The sequence below is a fragment of the Naegleria fowleri genome, assembly GCF_008403515.1.
Source record: "Naegleria fowleri strain ATCC 30894 chromosome Unknown tig3, whole genome shotgun sequence".
NCBI lineage: Eukaryota > Heterolobosea > Eutetramitea > Acrasida > Naegleriidae > Naegleria > Naegleria fowleri.
The window spans coordinates 245,936-269,771 of NW_025407935.1; the positions used below are offsets into that span (position 1 = coordinate 245,936).

The 23,836-nt window shown below is 37.0% G+C and overlaps 9 protein-coding genes across 9 annotated transcripts; 5 read left to right on the forward strand and 4 right to left on the reverse strand.

Annotated features, from left to right (window-relative positions):
• Positions 1 to 79: 79 nt before the first annotated feature.
• Positions 80 to 1,147, reverse strand: FDP41_007431 (uncharacterized protein; the record flags this gene model as incomplete). The annotated part of the gene is made up of 1 exon (XM_044711176.1): positions 80 to 1,147. The coding sequence occupies one exon, from the start codon at positions 1,145 to 1,147 to the stop codon at positions 80 to 82; it is 1,068 nt and encodes a 355-aa protein (XP_044568967.1).
• A 2,283-nt stretch (positions 1,148 to 3,430) lies between these two features.
• FDP41_007432 (uncharacterized protein) lies at positions 3,431 to 5,268 on the forward strand (the record flags this gene model as incomplete). The annotated part of the gene is made up of 2 exons (XM_044711177.1): positions 3,431 to 4,206; positions 4,290 to 5,268. 2 exons carry the CDS (start codon positions 3,431 to 3,433, stop codon positions 5,266 to 5,268), a joined length of 1,755 nt encoding a protein of 584 aa, XP_044568968.1.
• A 23-nt stretch (positions 5,269 to 5,291) lies between these two features.
• On the reverse strand, positions 5,292 to 6,687 carry FDP41_007433 (uncharacterized protein; the record flags this gene model as incomplete). Its single annotated transcript, XM_044711178.1, has 2 exons — positions 5,292 to 5,671; positions 5,730 to 6,687. 2 exons carry the CDS (start codon positions 6,685 to 6,687, stop codon positions 5,292 to 5,294), a joined length of 1,338 nt encoding a protein of 445 aa, XP_044568969.1.
• Positions 6,688 to 6,821: 134 nt separating this feature from the next.
• On the forward strand, positions 6,822 to 8,630 carry FDP41_007434 (uncharacterized protein; the record flags this gene model as incomplete). Its single annotated transcript, XM_044711179.1, has 3 exons — positions 6,822 to 6,941; positions 7,043 to 8,363; positions 8,437 to 8,630. The coding sequence occupies 3 exons, from the start codon at positions 6,822 to 6,824 to the stop codon at positions 8,628 to 8,630; spliced, it is 1,635 nt and encodes a 544-aa protein (XP_044568970.1).
• A 35-nt stretch (positions 8,631 to 8,665) lies between these two features.
• Positions 8,666 to 9,106, reverse strand: FDP41_007435 (uncharacterized protein; the record flags this gene model as incomplete). Its single annotated transcript, XM_044711180.1, has 1 exon — positions 8,666 to 9,106. The coding sequence occupies one exon, from the start codon at positions 9,104 to 9,106 to the stop codon at positions 8,666 to 8,668; it is 441 nt and encodes a 146-aa protein (XP_044568971.1).
• A 546-nt stretch (positions 9,107 to 9,652) lies between these two features.
• On the forward strand, positions 9,653 to 17,068 carry FDP41_007436 (uncharacterized protein; the record flags this gene model as incomplete). The annotated part of the gene is made up of 1 exon (XM_044711181.1): positions 9,653 to 17,068. One exon carries the CDS (start codon positions 9,653 to 9,655, stop codon positions 17,066 to 17,068), a length of 7,416 nt encoding a protein of 2,471 aa, XP_044568972.1.
• Positions 17,069 to 17,348: 280 nt separating this feature from the next.
• On the forward strand, positions 17,349 to 17,765 carry FDP41_007437 (uncharacterized protein; the record flags this gene model as incomplete). Its single annotated transcript, XM_044711182.1, has 1 exon — positions 17,349 to 17,765. One exon carries the CDS (start codon positions 17,349 to 17,351, stop codon positions 17,763 to 17,765), a length of 417 nt encoding a protein of 138 aa, XP_044568973.1.
• A 591-nt stretch (positions 17,766 to 18,356) lies between these two features.
• On the reverse strand, positions 18,357 to 20,483 carry FDP41_007438 (uncharacterized protein; the record flags this gene model as incomplete). The annotated part of the gene is made up of 1 exon (XM_044711183.1): positions 18,357 to 20,483. One exon carries the CDS (start codon positions 20,481 to 20,483, stop codon positions 18,357 to 18,359), a length of 2,127 nt encoding a protein of 708 aa, XP_044568974.1.
• An 805-nt stretch (positions 20,484 to 21,288) lies between these two features.
• On the forward strand, positions 21,289 to 23,513 carry FDP41_007439 (uncharacterized protein; the record flags this gene model as incomplete). Its single annotated transcript, XM_044711184.1, has 4 exons — positions 21,289 to 22,702; positions 22,839 to 23,037; positions 23,096 to 23,181; positions 23,299 to 23,513. The coding sequence occupies 4 exons, from the start codon at positions 21,289 to 21,291 to the stop codon at positions 23,511 to 23,513; spliced, it is 1,914 nt and encodes a 637-aa protein (XP_044568975.1).
• Positions 23,514 to 23,836: the final 323 nt, after the last annotated feature.

Below are 23,836 nucleotides of genomic sequence, written 5' to 3' on the forward strand. Positions count from 1 at the left end.
GCTAGTAGATTCGGCAAAACTGATCAGAAGAGAGTTTTTTTTAACTGTTACAGCCCGACAAAAAGATCGTTGCACAACTTTAGTCAAAAAGGCCCAGTTGATCTTCACCAAACAATTCGGCAAGAGTATTAACATCCATTTCAAGCGATGATCTGCCATTAAAAGGCTGGTTAGATACCAGCATATCAGAATTGTACCAGTCAATGATGTGTGATGGAATTGGGACCGTGTCAGTAGTTGTTCTTGATTGAGAGGCAACCGAAGTGAAACCATTTGGTGTAGATGGCTGCTCTAATGTCAATAAAATTTGGTTCAATGTATCAGCAGCATTAGCTTTAAAGCTGCTTGTCACACGTCGATTATTAACTTGATTGGCTTGTTGTCCACATGTTTGGGACATGTTTTGACAATTCACAATAGAATACGTTGATGAGTGCTGAATAATTGGACTTCCAAATCCTTGATAGGAGTCTCCATTGCTGACATGTGTGTTTTTCTTTGTAGACTCGAGAATAGCATCCAAGTCTTCATTGTCAATGGTCAATGCAGCAGCTTTATGAATATCGGCAATATCATTTGACGATATAGCTCTTGACAATGTAGGACGAGAAGGAACAGTCTCTTTAAGTGAGGAGGTGAAAGAAGTGAGAGTTGTGCTTGAAGAATACGAAGTCACTGAGGTCAATGCATTTGTTTGAGGTTTCTTTTGTTTCTTCTTCTTGGACTCAACAGAGACAATTGGTGAGGATTCATACGAAGAGGGAGAAGATGATTCCAAAAACTCATCCTGAGTTCTCTTCTTCGTCTGTTGATGTGGCACAGCTTTCTTCTTTTTTGGAGAATTTAACAAAGAAGGTGAGGCAACAAATGATGGCGATTCTGAGCCACTTCCATTCACAGGACCATCCAAATCCAGTGGTCGTTGTTTCTTGTTTCTCTTATAAAAGAGTCCACATTTGTTGCACAAGTACTTCGTAGTAGTGGTGGTGCTAGAAGAAGCACCAAGTCCTGGAGTGCAGTCAGGTTCAGTGGGATTGAACTTTCTCCACAGAGGAGATTGTGTGGTCTTGCAATTCCAGCAAATTTTGTCCCCTTGCTGCTGTGGGAGAGGCGAGGAGGAGGTAGTTAATGATGGTGAGTGAGTCATTTGGTTGGTTGGTTGCTTTGGTTATTTGTTGGATAAGTAGTGAGAAAAGGTCAAAGTTGCGGAGGAGAGAGGTAGTGGTTGTTATTGTTACAAAAGGGTTGATGAGAGTACAATTCGTTGAATGATGATAGTGATGATGAGAATCAGAGTCGCGTGAATGTTATTTTGAACACAGAGATTATAATTATGTTTTCACACGCACACACTCTTGTAGAAGTAAATTATAGTCGTCGTAGGAATGTGGAGGAGTAGTGTTATGGTGTGATATAATACTCAGAGAAAGTACAATTTTGAATGCAAAGAATGCACGTGACGAAGAGAGAGAAGAGAGGACTTGGGTGGTTCTTTCAATTGTTTCTTTTGGTCAAACGAAACAAGGAAGAGCAGTTCTTTCTGTTGGAAGAAGAGTGCAAATCGAATGTGGAATACGGATACACACAATCGTTTGTGTAAATATTTCCTGATTCCAAATAAGGGCAATAGCAAGTTGTGTAATGTTACAAATTTGTACAAGATGCAACTTGGCAAAGAGGTTGTGGCGTGCGTGGAGTGGTGGTGATGATGATGGTGCGTGTGTCTCTTCGTCGTGAAGTGTATCGTCTGAGCGTCGTCAACGTGTGGTTCCAAGTTAAGGGTTGAGATTGAGCAATGTTCAAGAAGGGATGTGTATTAATTAGTAGAGAGACCAGAACGAAACAGTAGTAACAGTAGCAGTAGCAGTAGCAGTAGCAGTATCAATTACAGAGAAGGAGTGTGTGTACTCAACGTTGAGTCGTCGCGACAGGTTATATGAAGATGATGATGATGATTCAGAGAGATGATCTTTACAAAAAAGTGTAAGCTTCAAGGATTAATATATACAAAGAGAGTTGAGCTGATGATGATGATGATATTGATTTGGACAATTGTACAATATAGAAGAGATTAACTCAAAGTTAATTGAATATAAGAACAACACAACAATAGAGAGGGATGATTTGAAAGGTTAATGATGGGTGGTAGCGAGAGAGGCTTGTTGTGGTGGGTGTTCGGTTGAAACTACTCGAGTCGATAAAAATACAGAAAGTGTTCTTCTGTGCTCCAGACGACACGTGTCGATCGAGGCAAATGAATAGAGACCTATATTGTCGGTTCGGGAGGTGGTACACTTGTAGTAGTAGCAGCAGCAGTGGTGGTTATTGCTGAAAGGATATTCTTCTTGGAATCAGAGAAGAGAGAGGGCAGCAGTGAGAGAGAGAGGATGATCACCACACAACACAACACACGGTGTGAGGATGAGATTTTGGTTTTTTTTTTGGAATTTTTGCGAGCCTGCTGTGGTGGTGGTGAGGGTTCATGGCGTGTGTGTGTGCGTGTTGTGTGTGGTGAAGCCATCACACGTACATGAGAGCTTGGATGTGAACACAGGAGTTCTGTTGGAATGTGATGGGAGTTGTCTCCAATGCGACGAACCAATTTGAGTGATGTTTAGTGGATTCGGTGTGACTGGGCTTTGAGGAATTTGGAAAGATTGGACCTATCAAGGATTGTCTACATGAAGATGAATGGCAGAATACGATGATGGAAAAAGAGTGGGTCGCGACGGAATACAAATGAGCCAAGTAAGTGGAGTGTGCACTCTTGAAATCTCGTTGAACGTGTTTGCTTGAAGAGGACTGAAAATGGACCTCACAGGAGATGAAAGGAGTGGTTGTGTAGTAACTGTAAATTAACCGTAATCATTAGCTAACGCGTCGTTTCGGTCTTAATTTGGCCATCTGAAATTTTTGAAGAGAAGACATCGATAAGGGTTTAAGTGTGTGGTTCCTTGACGTCTAAAGACATCAAGTTGGTGCAATAACACGTTCCATGAATAAAAACAGCGTGTGAAGGTGCCAACCGTGTGTTAATTCGCTCATATGATTTGTAAAATATTACAAAACGTGAAGTTAATCAAAGACCTAAATAGGAATGTAAATTTGATTTGGGATGAAATGCTTGAAAGGACCAATTAGGAAACAACTGACAAGGTCCCTTTTTGTTAATCAATTCTCCATCAGTCATACAACCATGTACAAGCTTTGTTTCACAAGGTTGTGAAAAGCCTCTCATGTGAATCCCCCCTCTCTTCAACCCTCTTGAAAGCATCCAAGGTTGCAACCTTCATTCTCCCTCAGTTTTCAAGAACAATATATTCAATTTCGAAATTGTAAAACCAATAGCTGATGATGTTCCAATCCAGAAAAGACCCTAATAAATATTCAAATTCAAAAAAAAATCAAATTCGACCATTCCTGTTTCAGCATGCCAAAATCATCCCGAAAGAAGAATCACCAGAAATTGCAAATGGACCATTCTCAAGAAGAAGAAGATATCATAGGATCTTCCACACAAACTCTTGAACAACAAACTAGTCTATCGAAAAAACAAGTCTCGAAAAAAGAAAAACAAGCCTTACACAGAGAAAAACGGAAAAACAAACAAGCCACAAAAAAAGCCTCATCTTCCACTCGTGAATTGCAAAAAACGAATGATTTGTCGGACGGAAGTAATAGTGAGTGCAGTAGTAGTGAATCTGAGGATGAGACAACACTCAGTGGGTCCAAGAAGAAATCATCATGTTCAAATATTGCTCTCCAATTTGAAAATCTTTCGGAAAGACAAAAAGCTCAATTGATGCAACAAAAGAAGGTCGTTTCCGAACACAAGAATATTAAAGTAGATCCCAATGAGAGAGATATTTCATCTTCATTGGCTACTGTTCGGTTTTTAAGAAATAATGAGAAAGGTCTTGAAAAACTCGTTTCCAATTATCATCTCAAAGTGAAGAAGCATTCACACTTCTCGAATTTAATTTCGCTTAAATATGACATGTTGAAGAGTCCTTTTTCTTCTGAAATTGTTCAAGAATGTCGAGGTTTAGTTTTAGATAGAGATCGAAATTATAAGGTTGTGTGTTACCCTTTCAAAAAGTTTTTCAATTACGGAGAAAAATATAATGCATCAAAGGACATTAATTGGAAAGAAGCAAAAGTCTATGAAAAAGTGGATGGATCTTTATGCACTTTATATTATTATGGGTATGTGTGATTTTATTTTATATTTTAATAGTTTCTTGTCTTGACACACTTGTCACAATTTGTTTTAACAATGCAAAATTTAGTGATATGTGGTGGATTTCAACAACTGGAACTGCGAGTGGCAATGGATATCTTCATAACAAGAAAAAAACATTCGATAAAGTGTTTTGGGATATTTGGATGAATCAACTGCAGTACAAATTACCTGATCCATCCTTAAACAAAATTTACATGTTTGAATTGTTCACAAAAGAACATGAAATTGTTGTTATACCTGACAGAGATCGAATCATTTTATTAGGAGTTAGAGATATGAACACGCTGAAGGAGGAGGACCCACAACCACATGCAGAGAAAATGGGTTGGGAATGTGTTGCAATGTATCCATTATTGACATCAATAGGAATGGTTTTTGATGCTGCCAAAAATTTAGATCCCTCACAACATGAAGGATTTGTGGTGTGTGACAATAATTTTAATAGAATCAAAATTAAGAGTCCACGATATGTAGCATTAACACATTTACTTTCAATGGACGGAGAGGGAGGTGAGGTTGATTCAACAGAAGTACTTTTGGACAACCAAGAAAATTCCCCTATCAAAAAGAGAAAAATGTTGCAAATTGTGAGAAATAACGAGTCCTCCGAGTTTTTAGTTTATTATCCAAATTTAGAGGAAATTCATAATATTGTTCGTGGTGAATATGAACAGTTTTTGAAACTGACGAAGCATATTGTCAATGACATCAAAACAAAATACTACAGCAACAATGAGGAGGAAAAGTCAAATAAGGATGCCATTTTGAATTTCATTCAGCGAAAATGTCAAATTGACTATTGTTCAGAATTTATTTCCATGCTTGCTGGAAATATCGCTGCCGACAAATCGGAAGAGTTGGCGAACGAAATGAAATCGAGCAAGAAATTTGCCAAGCTTATCAAACACACACTACTAATTGCAGTGTATCAGGAGTTATTTGGGCAAAAAACATGTGAACAAGTGTACAAGGATGTAGAGCTTGGCACTTTGTTTGAATTGATGAATTTTTCAACCTCCATTTAATTAAAGTACACATGCTGTAACATTTACACTCCATCCTGCTCGACAGTTTCATCAGTGATCTCGTCGCTTGTTACTGGTTGCTGAGCTGGTTTCTGCTCAGCCACCAGAAAGGAAAGCATGGAATAATTTGATATGCATGCATTTTCATCTTTTCTCTTCTTCCACGGTTTATACAATTTTAGTTCATCTCTAATGCTTTTCCTCGAGTGAGACATTGGTTCTGGATAATTCATATTTTGATACATTTCTGATTCTGTTTGAGAAAAAATTTCAAATAATAAATCAATAAAGAATGGGTTGTAGAGACCACAATTGCTTTTCCTATGTGTTTTGAACAATGTTAAAGCATCCTCGACAGTGTTGACAATTTTCTTTTTCAATAAATAATAGCAAATGACAAAACCTATCGTGGCCATCAACAATGTTCAATCTCTGTCCAATTCAACAATAGTCGAACATACCTGTTCTATTAAGACCATGTGTACAATGAATTAAAATAAATTTCTGAGGATTTTCTTCGATAAACTTATCAATACATTGCACAATAACATCCATCTCATTAACCATGGTCAGTATTGAGTGATTCTTACCCTCATCCAGCAAATTCTCTGATGAATTAGTTGACTTATTAAAATGATGAATATTCATATAAAATGATTGATATTTCATCTCTGGTGGTACATCATTTCTTCGATAGTAATCAACACAACATAAATCTATGATCATTCCAATACATTGTCCATATGTCGTCACAAAATATTCTTCTAGTAATTTCAAACTGACATTGTTTGGAAATGGATAAATTTGAGGACTCAAAGGACATTTCAGGGGAATGAGCATTGTATTTGGAATAGCCTCTCCAATAAGTGGCTCAGTTTGAATCCAACCTTTGGGTACTTTAGGACTCTTCTTGGTCATGTAATTTATCAATACATTGGAAGAGGTGTGATTCTTATTATTCAAATGATCATTTTCTTGAATCATATTTTCATTTTCTACCATGCTATTTAATGTCGTAATGTATTCTTTTCTATTACTAATAGAAAACGGATACTTGAGCTGTTGAAAATTATTCTCGGAAGATGATTTAGTACTAGTGGAACTAGTTTCCATTTTTCTCTTCTTTGAATTCTTTTGCCTCGAGGATTGTTGAGGATGGTAAAACCTACATGAAGAACCAAATTTGCACTCTCCACTCACAAAGTACCTACAGACTACTGTAGGCTTATTACTATGATTTTTCTTTTTGTTCAGAGTAGTCATAGGTGATGAGTTCTCAATTTCCTTGTCGTTATCTTGTTGATTCATCGGAGTGTTCTCTTCACTATCATTCAAAGCGACATCTTCTTCCGAATCCATGATACCACCACTTCTCTCTAACAAACTATTATCCAAAACAATGCTGAAAGAATTGATCATAAAGTGATGATGAGCCTTTTCCTCAACGAACAACGTCGAAAGAGCTTTGGTTGATTTTTTAATTTTTTTTTGAAGAATCTTTTCGAATCTGTTCAACACCCTCCTTCATCATGCATTACAATCCCAAAAACAAAATGACTCCATCAGCCCATCTCAATCAGCGCTCACAACAGACGACAGAGCATTCCCCAAGCAATCATAAGGGCGTTGTATTTTCAGCCTCACAACTGGAGGCTCTCGAGCAATTTGTAAATGTAGGTGTGTACAACACAATCTTTTGTATGACTCAATGACATTTCAACCATCTGTAATACAATTATTCTCGTTGTGTGATCCTCGTTCTCGGTTTCGATAGTATGTCAAAGCAAACCCTCAAATCATTCGAGAAGGTGATGAATTCAAATTCTTTCGAGATTTTCTAATTCATGATTGTGGAGCAACTAAATTAATTGTAGATCCATGTCAACAACATGCAAAAACAGATCAGCCATCAAGGCTTGTTGAGGAGAGACCCAAACAAATACCAAAACAATCAAAACCTTTGATTTTGGAAGTTTCTGAGAATGATGAGGAAATTTCATCCTCTCAACAGCAACAAAATGGTCTGAGTGACACCAACGAACCCTTATTAATTCCATGTCAAACTAAAATTTTAAAGTCGAATTCGACACTACCAGAAGAACAACACACAAATCTCTCTTCCTCTCCCCCTTCTTCGTCATCTTGTGCAGCAAAGACAGCAGGATCCTATTCCGAGCTCATGAAATCTTCTTCTTCCTCTCTTGGTGGAGATACGAAATCTTCACATGTTGGGGAGACTACTGCCGCTACCACCACTATTTCTTCACCCACGTTGACGCTTGCTGATTCAAAATATTTAAACAACATGGGTCGATTTGAGTTTGGAATTTCCTCTTCAACAACAAAGAATTCAAAACTTGCCAATGAATATACGAGCAAAGGAAATCAACTATTGAAAGAAAAACAATTCGAGTTAGCAGCAATTCACTATGGAAAGTCCATTGAACTGCAAAATGGAGAATCTGCACTATTATTTATCAAGAGAGCAGAATGTATGGCCATGTTAAATAAGCCTTTGAGTGTGAGAAGAGATTGTGATGCAGCCATTACATTAAATCCAGATGCAGGTAAAGCCTATCGATTAAGAGCGAAGGCTTATTTTGTGTTGAGAAAATATGAACAAGCAAGAGATGATTTGGAAATGAGTAAAAAGTTGGAAGATGATACAAGTGAAGCCAACAAATTGTTGAAAGAGATTGAAAAAGTATTACCAAATTCGACTCGTTCTTCATCCAACTCTACCAGTAGTAGGAGTACTATTGGAAGTACTATTGGTACTAGAACTAGTAGTAGTGATAATAATAGCGGTAATAATAATGTTGAACCCTCTCAACCATCAAGTGAGAAGAAAAAAACAGAGACAATGTCGTCATCATCCTCCTCAACTCCATCAGCTACTACTAGTGCTACTACCTCCTCAATTTCACCACCCATCTCCTCTTGCTCAACAACAACATCCAAGATGTCTCCACCAAACCACTCAAAACCATCCAATTCCAATTCAGAAACAACTAGCCAAAACAAAAATCAAAAGTCAACCATTTACACCAAACCACAACCAGAACCATCCAACAAGGATAATTCTACCATTCCAAGTAAGTACTGATAATGAATGTTTGAAATTTCTAGAAAGTTCATTATTACCATATGTGTGTCAATGCATGGCAGATTTTGTAAATCCTCAAGTCATGAAGTTAGTGGCTCAAGATGAAACCCTCATGAGAGGTTTCCAAAATCCAAGAATTGTCAATGCCATTAATGAAATTGCTGTCAATCCAAATGCATTCATGAAATACAATAATGATCCAGAAGTTGTTACCATGTTTAAGAAATTTACACAAATTATTACAAATTCAAAATAAATTTAATTTGTGAAAAATCTCAATACGGTTCTCATCTACAATAGAGTATAAACCGGACTTTTTGGTTCAAAACTGTCCAAAGTTGAACTCTCTTTCACACTTTCATCGACATATTCCATCAATAAAATTGTTCGATCAGATTCCGATTGAACTACAAATGGTAAATTCAAATTCGATGAATTATCATTGTTATTACTACTACTTGATGGTATCATTACATTGACAACTCTTGCTTTACACATGGTATTTGTTTGTAAATTCTTATAAATACTTGATAAAAACACTCCGACACGATCACTCTGAGTTTGTGGATTAAAAACTTTGTATTCAAAGAGAGGTTGATTGAGAGAAATATTCTCATTGTTGGATACAAACACTTGAAGAATTGTACATCCGAGTGGGACTTGAATTTTCTTGATCCACGTTCGGTGAGTTTGAACGCTGGAAGAGTCGGAGGTTAAACTAGTTGTTATCATTATTTTTTTTACGGAATGAGAAGAAGGCAGTTCTTGTACATTTGTTACAAAAGAAGGACTGATGAAGCAGAAGAGTGTCCTTCGAGTCTTGGAAGAAATGCAACAGAAGTCTGTCTGCTGAACTATATTTGTTCATTGACCTTTTTTTCTTTTTGAAACAATCCAACAATTCATGGAATTTTCACTTGAAAACTGGAAAGGCGTTTTCGCTAAAAGGCCACAAGTTCATTCGTTTCGAAAAAATCATTCTCAAAAAATTCAATCGATCAATTCTCTCAAATTCACGACGCCATTCCATCTCTTGTGTGTGAATTTTGATTCAAAACACAGCGATATCGATTGTATTCCCTTTATTTCTCCCTTTGCACATCATTGTTGAAACTAGTCTGATTACGTGTGGTGCTCTTGTGTGTTGAATCCATTATCTCTCTCATAACTGAAATTATTTGATCATCATCATTCACATTTCATCACCCAATCATCACCATTATTTTCTGATTGAACATCTCCACGATACCCATTCCACGATACCAGAAGAAGAAGAAAATGCCAAGAAAGTCCAAGAAATCAACCGAACAGCCAGTGATGATGAACGACGAAGAGGAATCTGCTGCCAATGCCTCATCATCGAATGCCACCATGGATACTTCCATGACAGGGGATCATGATGAGTCAGCTGCTACTACTACCACCATGACTCCAGAGTCCTCGACCGAATCATCCAGACCTTCGAGAAAATCTAAAGAAACAGCCAAACGTGTCATTCACAAGGCCATTAAAAGTAAACTCAACGAAGAAGAAGAAAAGAATGTGAGTGAGGACCACCAAAACAACAACACTGTTGATGATGAAGTTGAAGAATTATCTCATGCTCCTCGTATCAGTATTGCTGCCATGAAGAAAAAGCAAAAGGCTGAAAAATTAGCAAAGAAGAGACAACAACAATCAAAAAAGAACAAGAAGGATGCTGAATCTTCCGACAGTGAAGAGGATGAAGAAGATGTCGAATCGGATGCCAAAACTGAAAAGAAGAAGCGAAACACCTCTAAAAAAAAGAAATCTAAGAAACAAGAGAAAAAATCGACTTCCTCCTCTAAAAAGAGAAAGAAGAAGGATGAGGAAGATGACAATGATGATGAAGATCACTCCGATGAGGAGGATGGAAAAAAGAAGAAGAAGAAGAAAAAGACCACAACCTCGAAAAAGTCAACCTCCAAAAAGTCTTCTAAAAAGAAAAAGATCAAGCCTGGCATGCGTGAAGTACCTGAACAAGTTCTTGAACGAATTGCCCAAATGAAAGATGAAGCCTTTACTGAAGTGAGTGATGAATTGCACACTGAAGTCTCTCCAGTGAGAACTAGTAAGGAAGTTTTCCGTGCCATTCTCACTAAAAATTATGTTCTTTTGAAAAAGATTCTAGAAGATGAAAAGCATGTGAACAATATTTGGATTTCAAGATCTGTAGATTGTGATTGGAATGTATGGGATTATGCGATTCGTTCCAATGATCAAAGAGCTCTCGAAATGCTCTTTGAAGAAACTACAAAATATAGAACTAGAGTTTCTCAATCTCATTCGATTGAAACGATGAGTACTGGACATGTTGGTAAAAGAACATTTGGACGTGCCATTCGTAATGTTAATGTATCACGTGGAGGTAGAGAAGGTATTGATGTTGCATTCGCTAAAGATTCTGATCATTATCAATACAATCGATGGAATGACGGATTTGCTGAAGCATTGGAAAGAAGTCTCTCATGTCCAGATGTTACAACAGATACTATTGATTATCTCATTGTAAAGAAAGGATTAGGTATCTTTGGTGAAGATGGTATCTATAATGCTGTTCAATCTGGTAATTTGAAAATTGCTATTCATTTAGCTAAAAAGTTACAAGCACAAGATGGATTTGGATTGAATCATCTCCATGTCGAAGCCTTGGAATTGGATGGTACTTCCAATTTCTCCGAGTACAAATCTGTGAGTGTGGTGAAGAAGGCTCTCGCTAAAGATGCAACTCCCGTACATTTTGCTGCCATTAATCCTCATACTAAATATCTCAAAGAATTGGTAGAGAATAATAGTGATGGATGTGCCGTTCAAGATGCTTTCCAAAAAAGACCACTTCATTTTGCTGCATGTTCTTCAACTCCTGATAATATCAAGTATTTATTAGAGAAGGGTGCTAATATTATTGAAAAGGATTCCCAGAAGAGAACTGCTCTTCATTATGCTGCTAAATATGGACATGCTCATAATGTTGAAATTTTATGTCCAAAAGACACCAAGTATGGATCTATTAAGGATAAGTTTGGTTATACTCCACTCCATTTAGCTGCTTGGTATGGACATACAGAAGTTTGTGAAAAATTAGTGGAATGTGGCGTTCCGGTCGATATTGCTGCAAAATTGAAAGAAACTCCATTAATGAGTGCCTGTAAGAGAGGACATTTACAAGTTGTGAAAACTTTAATTGAAAAAGGTGCCAAAATTGAAAAACTCTGTTCCCGTAAGAAATCTCTTCTCATGTATGCAGCCATGAATGGTCATTTTGAAATTTGTCGATTCCTTCTCTCAAATGGTGCTGATCCTAATCACAAAGATTCTGCTGGTAACAGTGTCATGCACTATGCCGTTGCTTATGGTTGGTTTGATATTGTTAAACTATTATTAGCTGCAGGTGCTGATTTACATGCACTCAATTCATGGAAATATTCTCCATTGAACATTTCCATGTTGAAATCTCATTATGGTATTACTGAATTTATTCTCAATGATGCAGGTGTTGATTTGAATTTGAAAGATTCAGAAGGTTATACTCTCATACACAAATTAATGAGTAATTTGAATGATCAAAATGTCAATCAAATCAAATATCTCATTGAAACTAAAAAGGATCGAATTGATTTGACCATTACAGATTCAAAGAAACAATCTCTCTTCCATTACATTACTGGTCCTAGAACTAAATATGATATTGAATTGGCTAAATTATTCATCAAACATGACCTTCATTATGATTCAATTGATCAGAATGGTGTCACACCTCTCATGAAAGCATTTAATCATTCCAATATTAATATGATTAAATTCTTATTGGAACAAGGTTCACGTGTGAGATGTAAGAAACATGAAGAGAATATTCTCCATTTGGTATTGAAACAAGTGAATCATCGAGATTTGAACAAACTTTTTGGAATTATTTATGAAAATATGGTCGTTAATAAGAGAGTTTACCATGATGATCATTCAAATTCAGAACAACAACAACAACTCTTAATGATGAATGATGATGAAATTCCATCCACAACTGCAACATGTGAAGATTCATCCAACCATAACAACACGAATGAACAGAGCGAACAACAGATTAAAGACTCAGAACAACTCTTCTACAAGATGGCTCAAACCATTGATGCCACAGGAAAGACTCCACTCATGGCCATGATTGAACAATTCTCTCTATCTTCCAACATGTATGAATTGGCAGAGGATAGTGATGGAGAAGCTACACCTTATCCAACACCTTCCATGAATAGTGAGGCCAACAATCCATTCAATGTTCTCTTTGGTGAAGAAGAGACTAAGAAGACAAGGAAGAAGAAATCTTACGAGAAGGAAGACAAGAGGAAAGTCAAACAATGGAAACATGATGACGAGGATGAGGATGAGGAGGAGAGTGACTTTGAAGATCGAATGGAAGATGACGAAGAAGAAGTGCCTGTTAAAAAAAAGATGCCTTCTTCTTCTACCAAAAAGTCTGCTAAAAAGAAATTGGTGAGTAAAAAGAAGAACGCCCAGCTCATGGATGATTCTGAAGAAGAAGAAGAAACCTCCATGATGATGGAAGATGATGAACATTCTGAAATGTCCTCTCAAAGCGAAGACAGTGAACACGAGGAAGAAGAAGAAAATGAAGAAACAGCAGCAGCAGATACTTCATTTGTATCCACTACGAGTAGTAGTATGCTTAACAGGAGTGGATTTAGTGCTACTACTGGTGGAGAGTTCTTTGGAGGAATGAGTACAATGACCACAACAACAACAACCACCACCACCACTACTACTACTACCACTCAAGAAGAAGAAGAAGTTGAATTAGACAGTGATGGAGAACCCTATGACTATTCCTACGGATACAAGAGAAAGAAACCAAAAACACCAACTGGTTCCAGTACCACTCTATTCTTACAATTCTTGGAAAAGTATCTCACTCTCACCAAAACTTCATTGAAACATGAAAAGATTGTTCATATCACAGAATCAAGTAAGATCAAAATTAAGGATCCAAACACCAACAAGATGAGAACCAAACATTATCCACCTAATCACTACATTTCCTATACACCTCTTCATTTTGCAGTTAGAAATAGAAATGCAGAATTAATTAAGGTCTATTTGAGTTCGAAATATCGATTGGATGTCAATGCAAAAGATTTCAAAGGAATTACTCCACTTCATTTGGCAGTTCAAGCAGCTAAATCAAGTGATGATGCCATTCATCTCGTGAAATACTTGTTGAAACATGGAGCTGATTTGAATAGTCGTGATTCGTATGGAAGAAGTCCATTCTTTTATGCCTTTACTGATATTCCTTATCAAGGTGGTGGTGGTTTTGCTTCCAATAGATATTATTCTTATGGTTATTATGGATCATCCAATGATCCTATTGAATTAGTCTCCGATATGTGTAACTTTGAAGGATTAGAAATGGATATTGTGGATCATATGGGTCGATCACCTCTCCACTATGCTTCATTGAAGGGTGCAACCATTAGTAGTATCTTTTTAATTCAGAGAGGTGCTGAATTGAATCGTAAAGATGAAGATGGTAATACGGTTACTAATTTGGCATTATTATCATCTAAGGTTGATTTTGTGGTCACTTTGATTAATAAGGGAGGTGATGTCCATGCACCCATTTATTCCTCTGGATCTGTTGATCCACTCACTATTCGTGAACAAAAGAGACGTACCTTACTTGAAGAGAGTAAGAAGAAGAAGAAGAGTCATATTTTGGGTGCACGTTCTTCCTCTCGACATTTACCAAAGGATGACGACGATGAGGATGATTACGATGAGGACAATGATGATGAAGAGAATGATGATGGTTCTGAAAATGAGAAAGAACTCTATTCTTCTTCTTCTTCTGAAGAGGAGGACGATCAAGCTGCTGAAAAGAACCCTGCTCTCTCTTATCATGCCATTCGTGAAAAAGTTGCCTCTGAAGAATTACCTTCCATGACCATGTTCAAATATGCACTTTCTCGATCTTTTATGGGACTTGCTTATCTCATCATGCAAGAACCTAATATCAAACCAACTCAAGTCATTAGTGATGCATTGGATACTAAACAATATGGTCTCGTACAAAAATTAATTCGAAAGACTAGAAATGATTTATTAATTAATGATCTCAATAGTGATGGACAAAATGTGATGCATTTAGTAGCTCGTCATTGTGGATCTCATTCTGAATGGAATTCAACATGGAGTGTGACCATAACTAAAATGTTATTGAGAAGACATGTCAATGTGAATTTAGTAGATACTTGCAAAGGAAGAACACCACTTCATTATGCTTGTAAGAATAGAAATGATCAAATTGTATCATTATTATTGAAACATGGTGCAACACCAAATGTATTGGACAACAAGTATAAGAGAAGTGCATTGATTCATGCCTGTAAGAACTCACGTCAAAGTACGACCATTTTCAATTACCATGCTTCAGTGGTGGAATCTATTGTGAAGGATTTATTAGCTCATCATGCGAATCCGAATATCCAAGAGACCAAATATGGAAGAAGTGCATTACATCTTGCAGTATTAATTGGTGATCGAAGAGTCGTCAAGATGTTGTGTCAACATCAAGTCAATGTCAATTTACACGATACACCTCTCAAGAGAACTCCACTCCATCATGCAGTACTTCAATCAGACAATGAAACGGTGAATCTTATTTTAGAACATTCCAAACAAAGTGTCAATGTCAACTCAAAAGATCTTGATGAAAGAGCTCCACTCCATTATGCTGTGGGTATTAATCTCTTTGGATATCATCAAAATGTAGAATTAGTGGAATCTTTGATGAAAGCCAAAGCTGATATTCATATCAAAGATAAGGACTCTAAATCACCACTCTATTACTCGTTTAGACAAACCAATGGTATTTATACTAAATTATTATTAGACAAATCAGAAAGAAATTCAAACTCTGAATTGGAACAACAACAAGCTCAAAATGAAATCAAAACATTGATTGAGTACATGTCAACATTCCCAGTCCCACACCAAAATGTATCCTTTGAAAGTGATGCAAGTGAAGCATTGAGAATCTTTGAGGAGAATGAAGCTAATCGACAAGAGACGGAAGAAGAAAAGAAGGAAAGAATACCAAAAATGGATTCTAATTGTGCCTTGAAGAATTGTCAAGTCTTGGTGGATGATTCAACTAGTAGTACTGACGATGATTCTCAAACCAATAACAATGATGTTCGATATTTCCATGCAGTATTGAACAAGACCGATGTCAAATATGGAACCAATGGTTACAATAACTTTTATATTCTTCAAATTGGTCATAATGTTGGTCAAAATTTATATGTCCTCTTCAATCGATATGGTAGAGTTGGTGAGACTGGTATGTTCCAAACCACTCCATTCCAAGATAAGGATGAAGCTATTGCTGAATTTAAAAAGATTTTCAAATCTAAAACAGGAAATGAATGGGGAAAGGAATTTGAAGAAAAGACTAAAAAGTACAAGATTGTTGATGTTAGTAAGAGAAAGGTTAGAGATCCATTACAACCTATTGATTTATCCAAAGCAGCTTCATCTACTCTTCCAGAACCTATTTATGATTTGATGAAATTGGTTTGTGATATTACCATTTTAAGAAAAGATTTAATTCGATTGGGTATTAGTGATGAATACTTCTCATTAGGCCAATTATCCAAAGAGAGATTGAAGAAGGGTTATGAAGTATTGACCACTATTTTACAAACTATTAAGGATAAGGATGCCAATCCAAATTTGCCACCAAGTGAATTATTAGTCATTTTAGGAAAGTTAGCAGATCTTTCTAATGAATTCTATTCACTCATTCCTCATCATGGATGTGTCAATTGTCCAATTGAAGCTCTCGAAACTGAACATGAAGTACTTGCTAAAATGAAATCATTGGAAGATTTAATTGAATTGAGAACTGCGGCGAGAATTTTATTAGCTTCCCAATTGAACATCAAGACAATGAATCCACTCGATTACACCTATCATGCCTTGGGTGCTCAACTTGCACCTCTCTCAAAGACCGATGAAGAATTCTCTGTCATTAATCAATACATGGATCGAAGTGGACGTGACGTTAAAATTATGAATATTTTCAGAGTGAATCGACCAAGTGAATCAGAGAGATTTGAACAATTCCTGTCCAAACAAAAATCAAAAGGAAAGAGTCTCCATCGCATGTTGTTATGGCACGGAAGTCCAGTCACAAACTTTTTATCTATTCTCTCAAAGGGTCTATTAATTGCACCAAAAGAAGCTCCTGCCTCTGGTTACATGTTTGGTAAAGGAATTTACTGCGCAGACATGTTTGGAAAGAGTTTGGGTTATTGTCGCTCGGATGTGAGTGAGGGACAAGCCTTACTCTTGTTGTGTGAAGTCTTGGTTGGAAATCCATATCGTACCTATGAAGCAGAATATATGGAAGATGCGAAAAATGGTTTCGACTCGACCATGGGTGTTGGAGCGAGAGGACCTAATGATGAACAACCCTATGTGCAGTACGATGGAGTGCATATTCCATTAGGACCTATTGTGGAGACACCAAAACCAGTCGAAAAGGTCAATGCCAATCGTTATTGGAATTTCTCACTCAGTTACAATGAATATATTGTGTATAATGTGGATCAAGTGAGAATTCGTTATATGGTCCAGGTCAAGACTAGTGAAGAATAAGAGATTTAAGAAAGTAAAATGAGAAAGTAAAATTATTATTAAATCGTATGCTTTACTATTATTGATACTGTGCTTTAATGCAGCAGAATTTTACAGATTTTTTGTCTCCTAAAGAACCTATTTTCAATTATTACCAAGAATGGTAATTATCTTAAAACAGAAGTTACACTTGTTTTATCAGCACTCCAGAGAACGTGAACCACTCACAGAGACGATCGAGAGAATAACTTCTCAAAACACAGCTAATTAACCAATCCAACAACAATAACAACAACAACAAATGCCACAAGAATTCAAACAACAACATCCAACCACAACAGCCCAACAAGAACAAGAGCAACGAGAACATCCGAATCCACCTCCTCGTTTCATTCATGACTATACGACCGATTTGAAGGCCATTCAAGAACACGACAAACAGGATTATTTCCCTCGATCGGATCTTCAAATGTTTCCTCACATTCCTTTTGTGAGTTCCTACAATTCAGGATTGGTTCAAAATGTCATGTTCACAGGAGGATGTGGAGATGTTGGAGATGCCATGTCCACCAAACAACAAACACAATACTCGAGTGAGGATTTGAGAAGTGTCATTCATGAATTGGATCAAAGACCATCTTATGGAAAGAAGGAAGAAGAAAAAACAGATTCTCAAAACAAGGATGAAAAGGGAGAAGACATTTCAATGAACCCTTAAGAGAGGGTGATCTTGGCGCCATCGCGCGATGGCTTCGAAGGTGACAAATTTGTGTTTTTATTTTTTTGGCATCTCCTTCACACAGTTGAACTTTTCGATCGAAATTGCTTCTTATGACCGTCATCAATAAACATTTCTTCTTTTTTGATCAAGTCCTTTTCATGATCATTCGTATCCTTGTTATTATCATTCAAGTCCGGCGAAGGTGGATGAGTCCCCAGAAAACTCAGCGAAGTGAACATTTCATCGCCTGAAATATTCAATGAGCAACACATGAGTGCTGCGAGTAGACACATGGCTCGAAAACACATGACTTTTAGTATTCTTCGTTTGGAAAATTTAATGAAAGGTGTATGAATGAGTAGTAGTAGTAGTTGTAGTTGGGAGGTGTTGGGAGAATACTCAAAAACATTTTTTCAATTCAACTCAATTATGATCAATAAACAACAGACTCATTGCATGGTGACAAAGCGAGAACGATCATTTATGGTACACACAAAAAGTCATGATTCGCACAACAAGGATGAAAAAGTACAATTACCAGAATAGAATCTCCAGATCTACTCTTTTCTAGGAATAAAAAGTTCGAGATTATTCTAAAACAACAACCTTAATATCACACCATTGATCATTACATAATGCTTGATACAACAAATGACAATACCTTTCAATCACAATGGTTACATTTTCTTTTCCACAACTCATCATGACTTTGGTCGTAAAACATGCTCCACATTGACAAGGATAATCATGTTTTGGTTTGAAGGAGCAATTTCTTCTCTCTTCTAATGAGTGAGTATACTCAACGTTCATGGATAATTCATCTCTTGAATCTATCCATCGTTCAATAGTATTATTACAATTTCCATATTTCCATGAAAGAATGCATTGACCTTGTTCATTTAAAACACTCAAATAAATCTCTTCGAGTGGAGGAACAAGTCGATTGCTGACACTTGTGAAAAATTCAGAATATGGTTGTTCTAAAGTTAAATTTTCTCTCAACAGTAATACAGTTCTATGATGTGACAAAGTTCCCAAACCACACACTGTGACCTTTTTCGAGCGTGTGTTTCCTTTTAGGATCATTTTAAAGAGAGTTGAAAGAGGAATTCTGATCATGGATGATTCTAATTTTGAAATTTCTGTTCGTTCTACAAGAGAAGTAGGACTACAACTACTACTACCATTCATACCACCCCAATCATCATTACCACCATTATTTCTATTACAAGGATATTCATTTCTTGAAATGTACAAATAGGAATGGGAATATGCCACTGTGAAATCTTCTCCACAACTCACATCCTCAATGTGAGAGAGAACTATTCGAGGTTTTGTAATAGAGTCGACAAGGTGGTGGTGGTGGTGATTTGACCGAGAATTCTTGTGAGAGATATTCTGACGATTGGAAATCAAACATTGACACTTGTCATTTCTTCCAAACATGTACAAGTCACCATTTTGACACAGTACAGCACTATGATGGTGTCCACAATCAATTTTCTTCAGATTGGAAGAAGAAAAGAAGGATGATGAAGGATCATTCAATGACAAGTCCTTCTCATGGTGAATGTCAATTGCATTCCCATTATTGGAATTCCAATCAAAGGACATGATTTCAAGAGGAATGGTCACATTCACACTTGTTGATAAATGATTCATTCCCAATTGACCATATCGATTGGATCCACATCCAAACAAGATACTTTGATGGTTATGTTCAGCAACAAATAAGGAATGTTCCTTTCCTGTTGCAATTAGTGTCACCATGATCATCTTGGGGTGTTGTTGGTTGTGTTGAATTGTTTCATTGAGTGATGATGTTAATGATGGTGGTGTTTGTTGCTTTTGTAAACATGTTCTAAAATTCATTTGAATGGGAAAGGGAACATGAGAGGGTAAAAAAGTTCCAGTTCCTAATTGACCATATTGATTATTACATCCACAGGAATAGACTTGACCATCTTGAGTGAGGAAGAGAGTGTGATCGTATTTAGATGCAATCTTTGCAATCATCATCATGTTTGAGTTGGGTGGTTGAGTTATTCTGGAGGTGATGATGTTGTTGTGATCATCCTTATGGATGTTACTGGTGTTAATATAAATGTCAAATCTGTTCACACTTCTCAAATGATTCACATGAGAGAGAGTGAATGGTCGAATATTCAATTGATATTTAGAGTTATCACCAATGGCTTGTGCATGTCCATTTTCATACAAATAAAAGGAATGATAGTCACCACTTGTAATGGTCTTCAATCTCTGAGTGGAATTCTTAATTTGAAGTTCAATAGAGGACAAATGACACAAATGTTGTTGGTAAGGTTGTTGTTGCAGCAGGTGAGGAGAATGAGTAGTAGCAGTAATAGTAGTATTGGTACTCGTCGAAGGAACCATTGTCGGTACTAGTTGGAGGGATGGAGTCTTTGGCGACTTGTTGGTGATGGCACTAGTCCTACCACTACCACCACCACTACCACCACCACTACCACCACCACTACCACCACCACTACCACCACCACTACCACCATTACTATTAGTACTACCTGTAGAATATTCTCCTCCACACCCTAACACGATGGTTGAGAAGCATTCAAAATGAGAGGGTTTACTTGAAGTAGTGCGTAAGGAATGGTGGTGGTGATGTTGATGATGATTGGAACTAGTTGATGATGAAAAAGATGAAACTGCGACATGATTGTCGGAATGATCCATCCAGAAAGACGAGCAGCACAAACAGTGATGACCTATGCTCAAGATCGAGCGGTGGTAGAAAATGTAGGGTTAGTAGCACTAGCAGTATAGTGGAGAAGAATGGATTTTTAATTTACTCGATCGAATTCGCCAATACCAACGAGGACTTGAAGAGTGTCTTTGGATTGAACAAGTGAGCGACACTTTTTTGATCTTGGGGTCATCATCATGAGTACGAGGTTTGACCAAACACCAAAGTAAGCCTCTCTCACTAGTAGTTGTTTGTTTTACATGCTCGGAAACATCGGATAAAACCAATCGGTATGTACGTTCTGACAGGAATATTCGGTGTTTTTTGAATTGCACTAGGTCACATGACCAGTATGTAGAATTGTGCAATTATGGTCGCGGGGGTGTATTGAATGTATATATATTGAAGAAGAGAGGGATAAATAGGGTGGTACAAGCGGTGGTGTTGAACTCTGTCTGTGGTGGTACGTTGTTGGTGATGAGTGTTTGGTCGGTCCAGAATCTTGAGGCATTCAAAGTTTTCTTTAATTCTTTTTCTCCCTTCGTATATATAGCTGTGGAACATGGTTTTTCTTTCGCATGTATAATTTAACCTTTGCAACATGTTTCTCTTTCCCTTCAGACATCGTTCTCTTTACAGACACATACGATTATGGCTGCAACGTGTGCAAAAGTGAGGGCAATGTTCGATGAATGACGTCAATTCAATTTGGTAAAAGGTGTCCACACCTTCCACGGATAATATTCGACTAATCGCACCCTTGCAAGATTCTTCGCACAATATATTTTGGAAAAAATGTTGAGTGCCACTCCTTTTCCATCACGTGAAAACAGTAGTCACAACTTGACACCAACATCAGACAACAGGTCCTTTTCTCAATCATCTTCATCCTCTCGACAACCACATCAATTACGAACAAGAAATGGTCATCATGCTCATCATTTCAATCATCATGATATCCGACGTGTCTTGAGTCAAGGAAATGTGGAACAAGTTGAGTTGGATGATGAATTTTCATTGCGACATGATTCCAATACTACTGAATTGAACCAAGCATCTGAATCACGTCGTCTTTATCAGCATCCTCATACTACTATTCGACCGTCATCACATTTACCTTCTTCCTCTTCATCGTTCAATTCCTTGTCAAGTGCTTTGGACACCAATCATCAACATGTTCATTATCATTTAGAAGAGGGTGATGATGATTTGAATAATGCATACACTACCATCATGATCAAACAAAATCATCATCCTTACCAACAGGTGGATCAACTCCCTTCATTGACCTCAATCAACACCACCAGCACCACCAAGACTTCAACCACTAGTGGCAATAAAACTATCACTACTGGTAGTGATGGTTCTCAACTACTTTCTCAAAGAAGAGACACCACTGTCTACTTGTCCTCAACAAGTCTAGACGATCATCACTATGGCGAGAACTGCAGTCATGGTGGACATGACGAAGAAGAATATGGTGTCCACAATCATCATCCTCTTCCTCTTCAACACAATAACAATGGAGAGGATGATGACACTCATCACCACTTGGTCATGCTCATTCCTCCCCAAAAAAAGTCGAGTAGTGGAGGTGCTGGTGGTACAAATCACACTCAACAACATTCTCAGAATGATGACCATTTGAAGATGGAACAAGAACAACAACACCACAACATTCTCATTGATAAATATCTAAGTTTTGAACAACATTTATTACGTCGAAGTGATAAAAAAAGAGACAATCAATATCGAACTCAATTAGAATTAATTACTGCCATTGATGAACATTGTGATAGTGTTCTTCATACTTATTCATGGTTTCGATTATTTATTTTATCCTTAATGGGTGGAGTCTATGTTGCCATTGGAACCCTCACAAGTGGACTCATTGCAAGTGATGTCACAAGTAAGGCATTTCAAAGATTTATGATTGGTGTGGCATTTGTGGGCGCATTTACAATGATTATATTCAGTAGAAGTATTCTCTTCACAGAAGTGAACATTTCAGTGAGTGTTCATTTATTTAAGAGTGATCTCATTGGAATTATTCGAAGATCCTTCTATTGGGTCTTTAATTCAATATTTACATGTTGTAAAAATCACATGCACGTTAAAATTAGAAGAATTAAGAGTATCAAATTAATGACTCTATTGTATTCACTTCGATTATGGGGTATTGCTATTATTGGAAATGTATTAGGAACTGGTAAGTGTGTGAATATATGATTCCTTCTGACCTATACAATTCCTTTACAACCCTTCTTTCTAATCATTACCATTCAAATCCTTTGACACACAAATTCCCATTCATCCTTTCCATTTTATTCATGCGACACAAACAGTTCTCATGAGTGCCATTTTGAATGGTAGTTTTGTGTGGTATGACAATGTTTCTGTCATTCAATTCCTCGCAAGTACGACTTATAAGAAAGTTCATACTTTTGCTGTGAGAGGTGTTAATGGATGGTTTTCATGTCTATTATCTGGAATGGTTGCTAATTTCATGATTGGAGTGGCAACCTTATTAAGTAGTTCAGCAACGTATGTATTATGAGTGTGAATGTTGAATATAACTTTGTGGAATATAATATACCATCAGAACGATTACTGGAAAAATTACTGCCTTGTCTTTTCCAATCATTGCATTTGCTGCACTAGGAGTTCAACATGCACCTGCTAATCTAGGTATGTAATCTAGATATCATTTGAGAGTGTTGTTAATGAATAATAATTGATTGAACGAATTTGATTACACTTTAACTTTCTGAATGCATATGATGAATGAATTTGAATAATAATTAGGTTACTTTTCACACATTTTCATTTGGAAAGAATTATTTGGTGTGAATACCATTTCCAACAACTTGACTTCTGCTATTACACCAGAAATTCAATACATTTCTGAAGAGATTCAATGGTGGGATGCATTGGCTTGGAATGTTGTCCCTGCAGGAATTGGAAATGCTATTGGTGGAATATTCTTGGCATTTATTTTTGTTTATATTTTCATCAAGTAGTAACAGGAGAGTCATTATGATGGAGGGATGATTCAGGGTGGTATTTGTCTTGTATGGTTTGAGGTGTTGAGGAATAAATGCACGATCTCTCTCCAGCAACGCGGTTGGGCTTGCTTTGGAAAAACCTCATGATTTTTGCTCTCTTCTCTCCTTTTTAAGCACTGAACCCAAGTCATCCAAGAGATCCTTTTCAGGAAAAATTCATGTTTGCAAGGATCAACAACAGAAAAAAATTCATCACCATCTCTTGATCATTTGCTGTGGTGCTTCCTCCACGACACTTTTTCCATAGAGTTGTAGTATCACCATCCTCCAATTTTTCA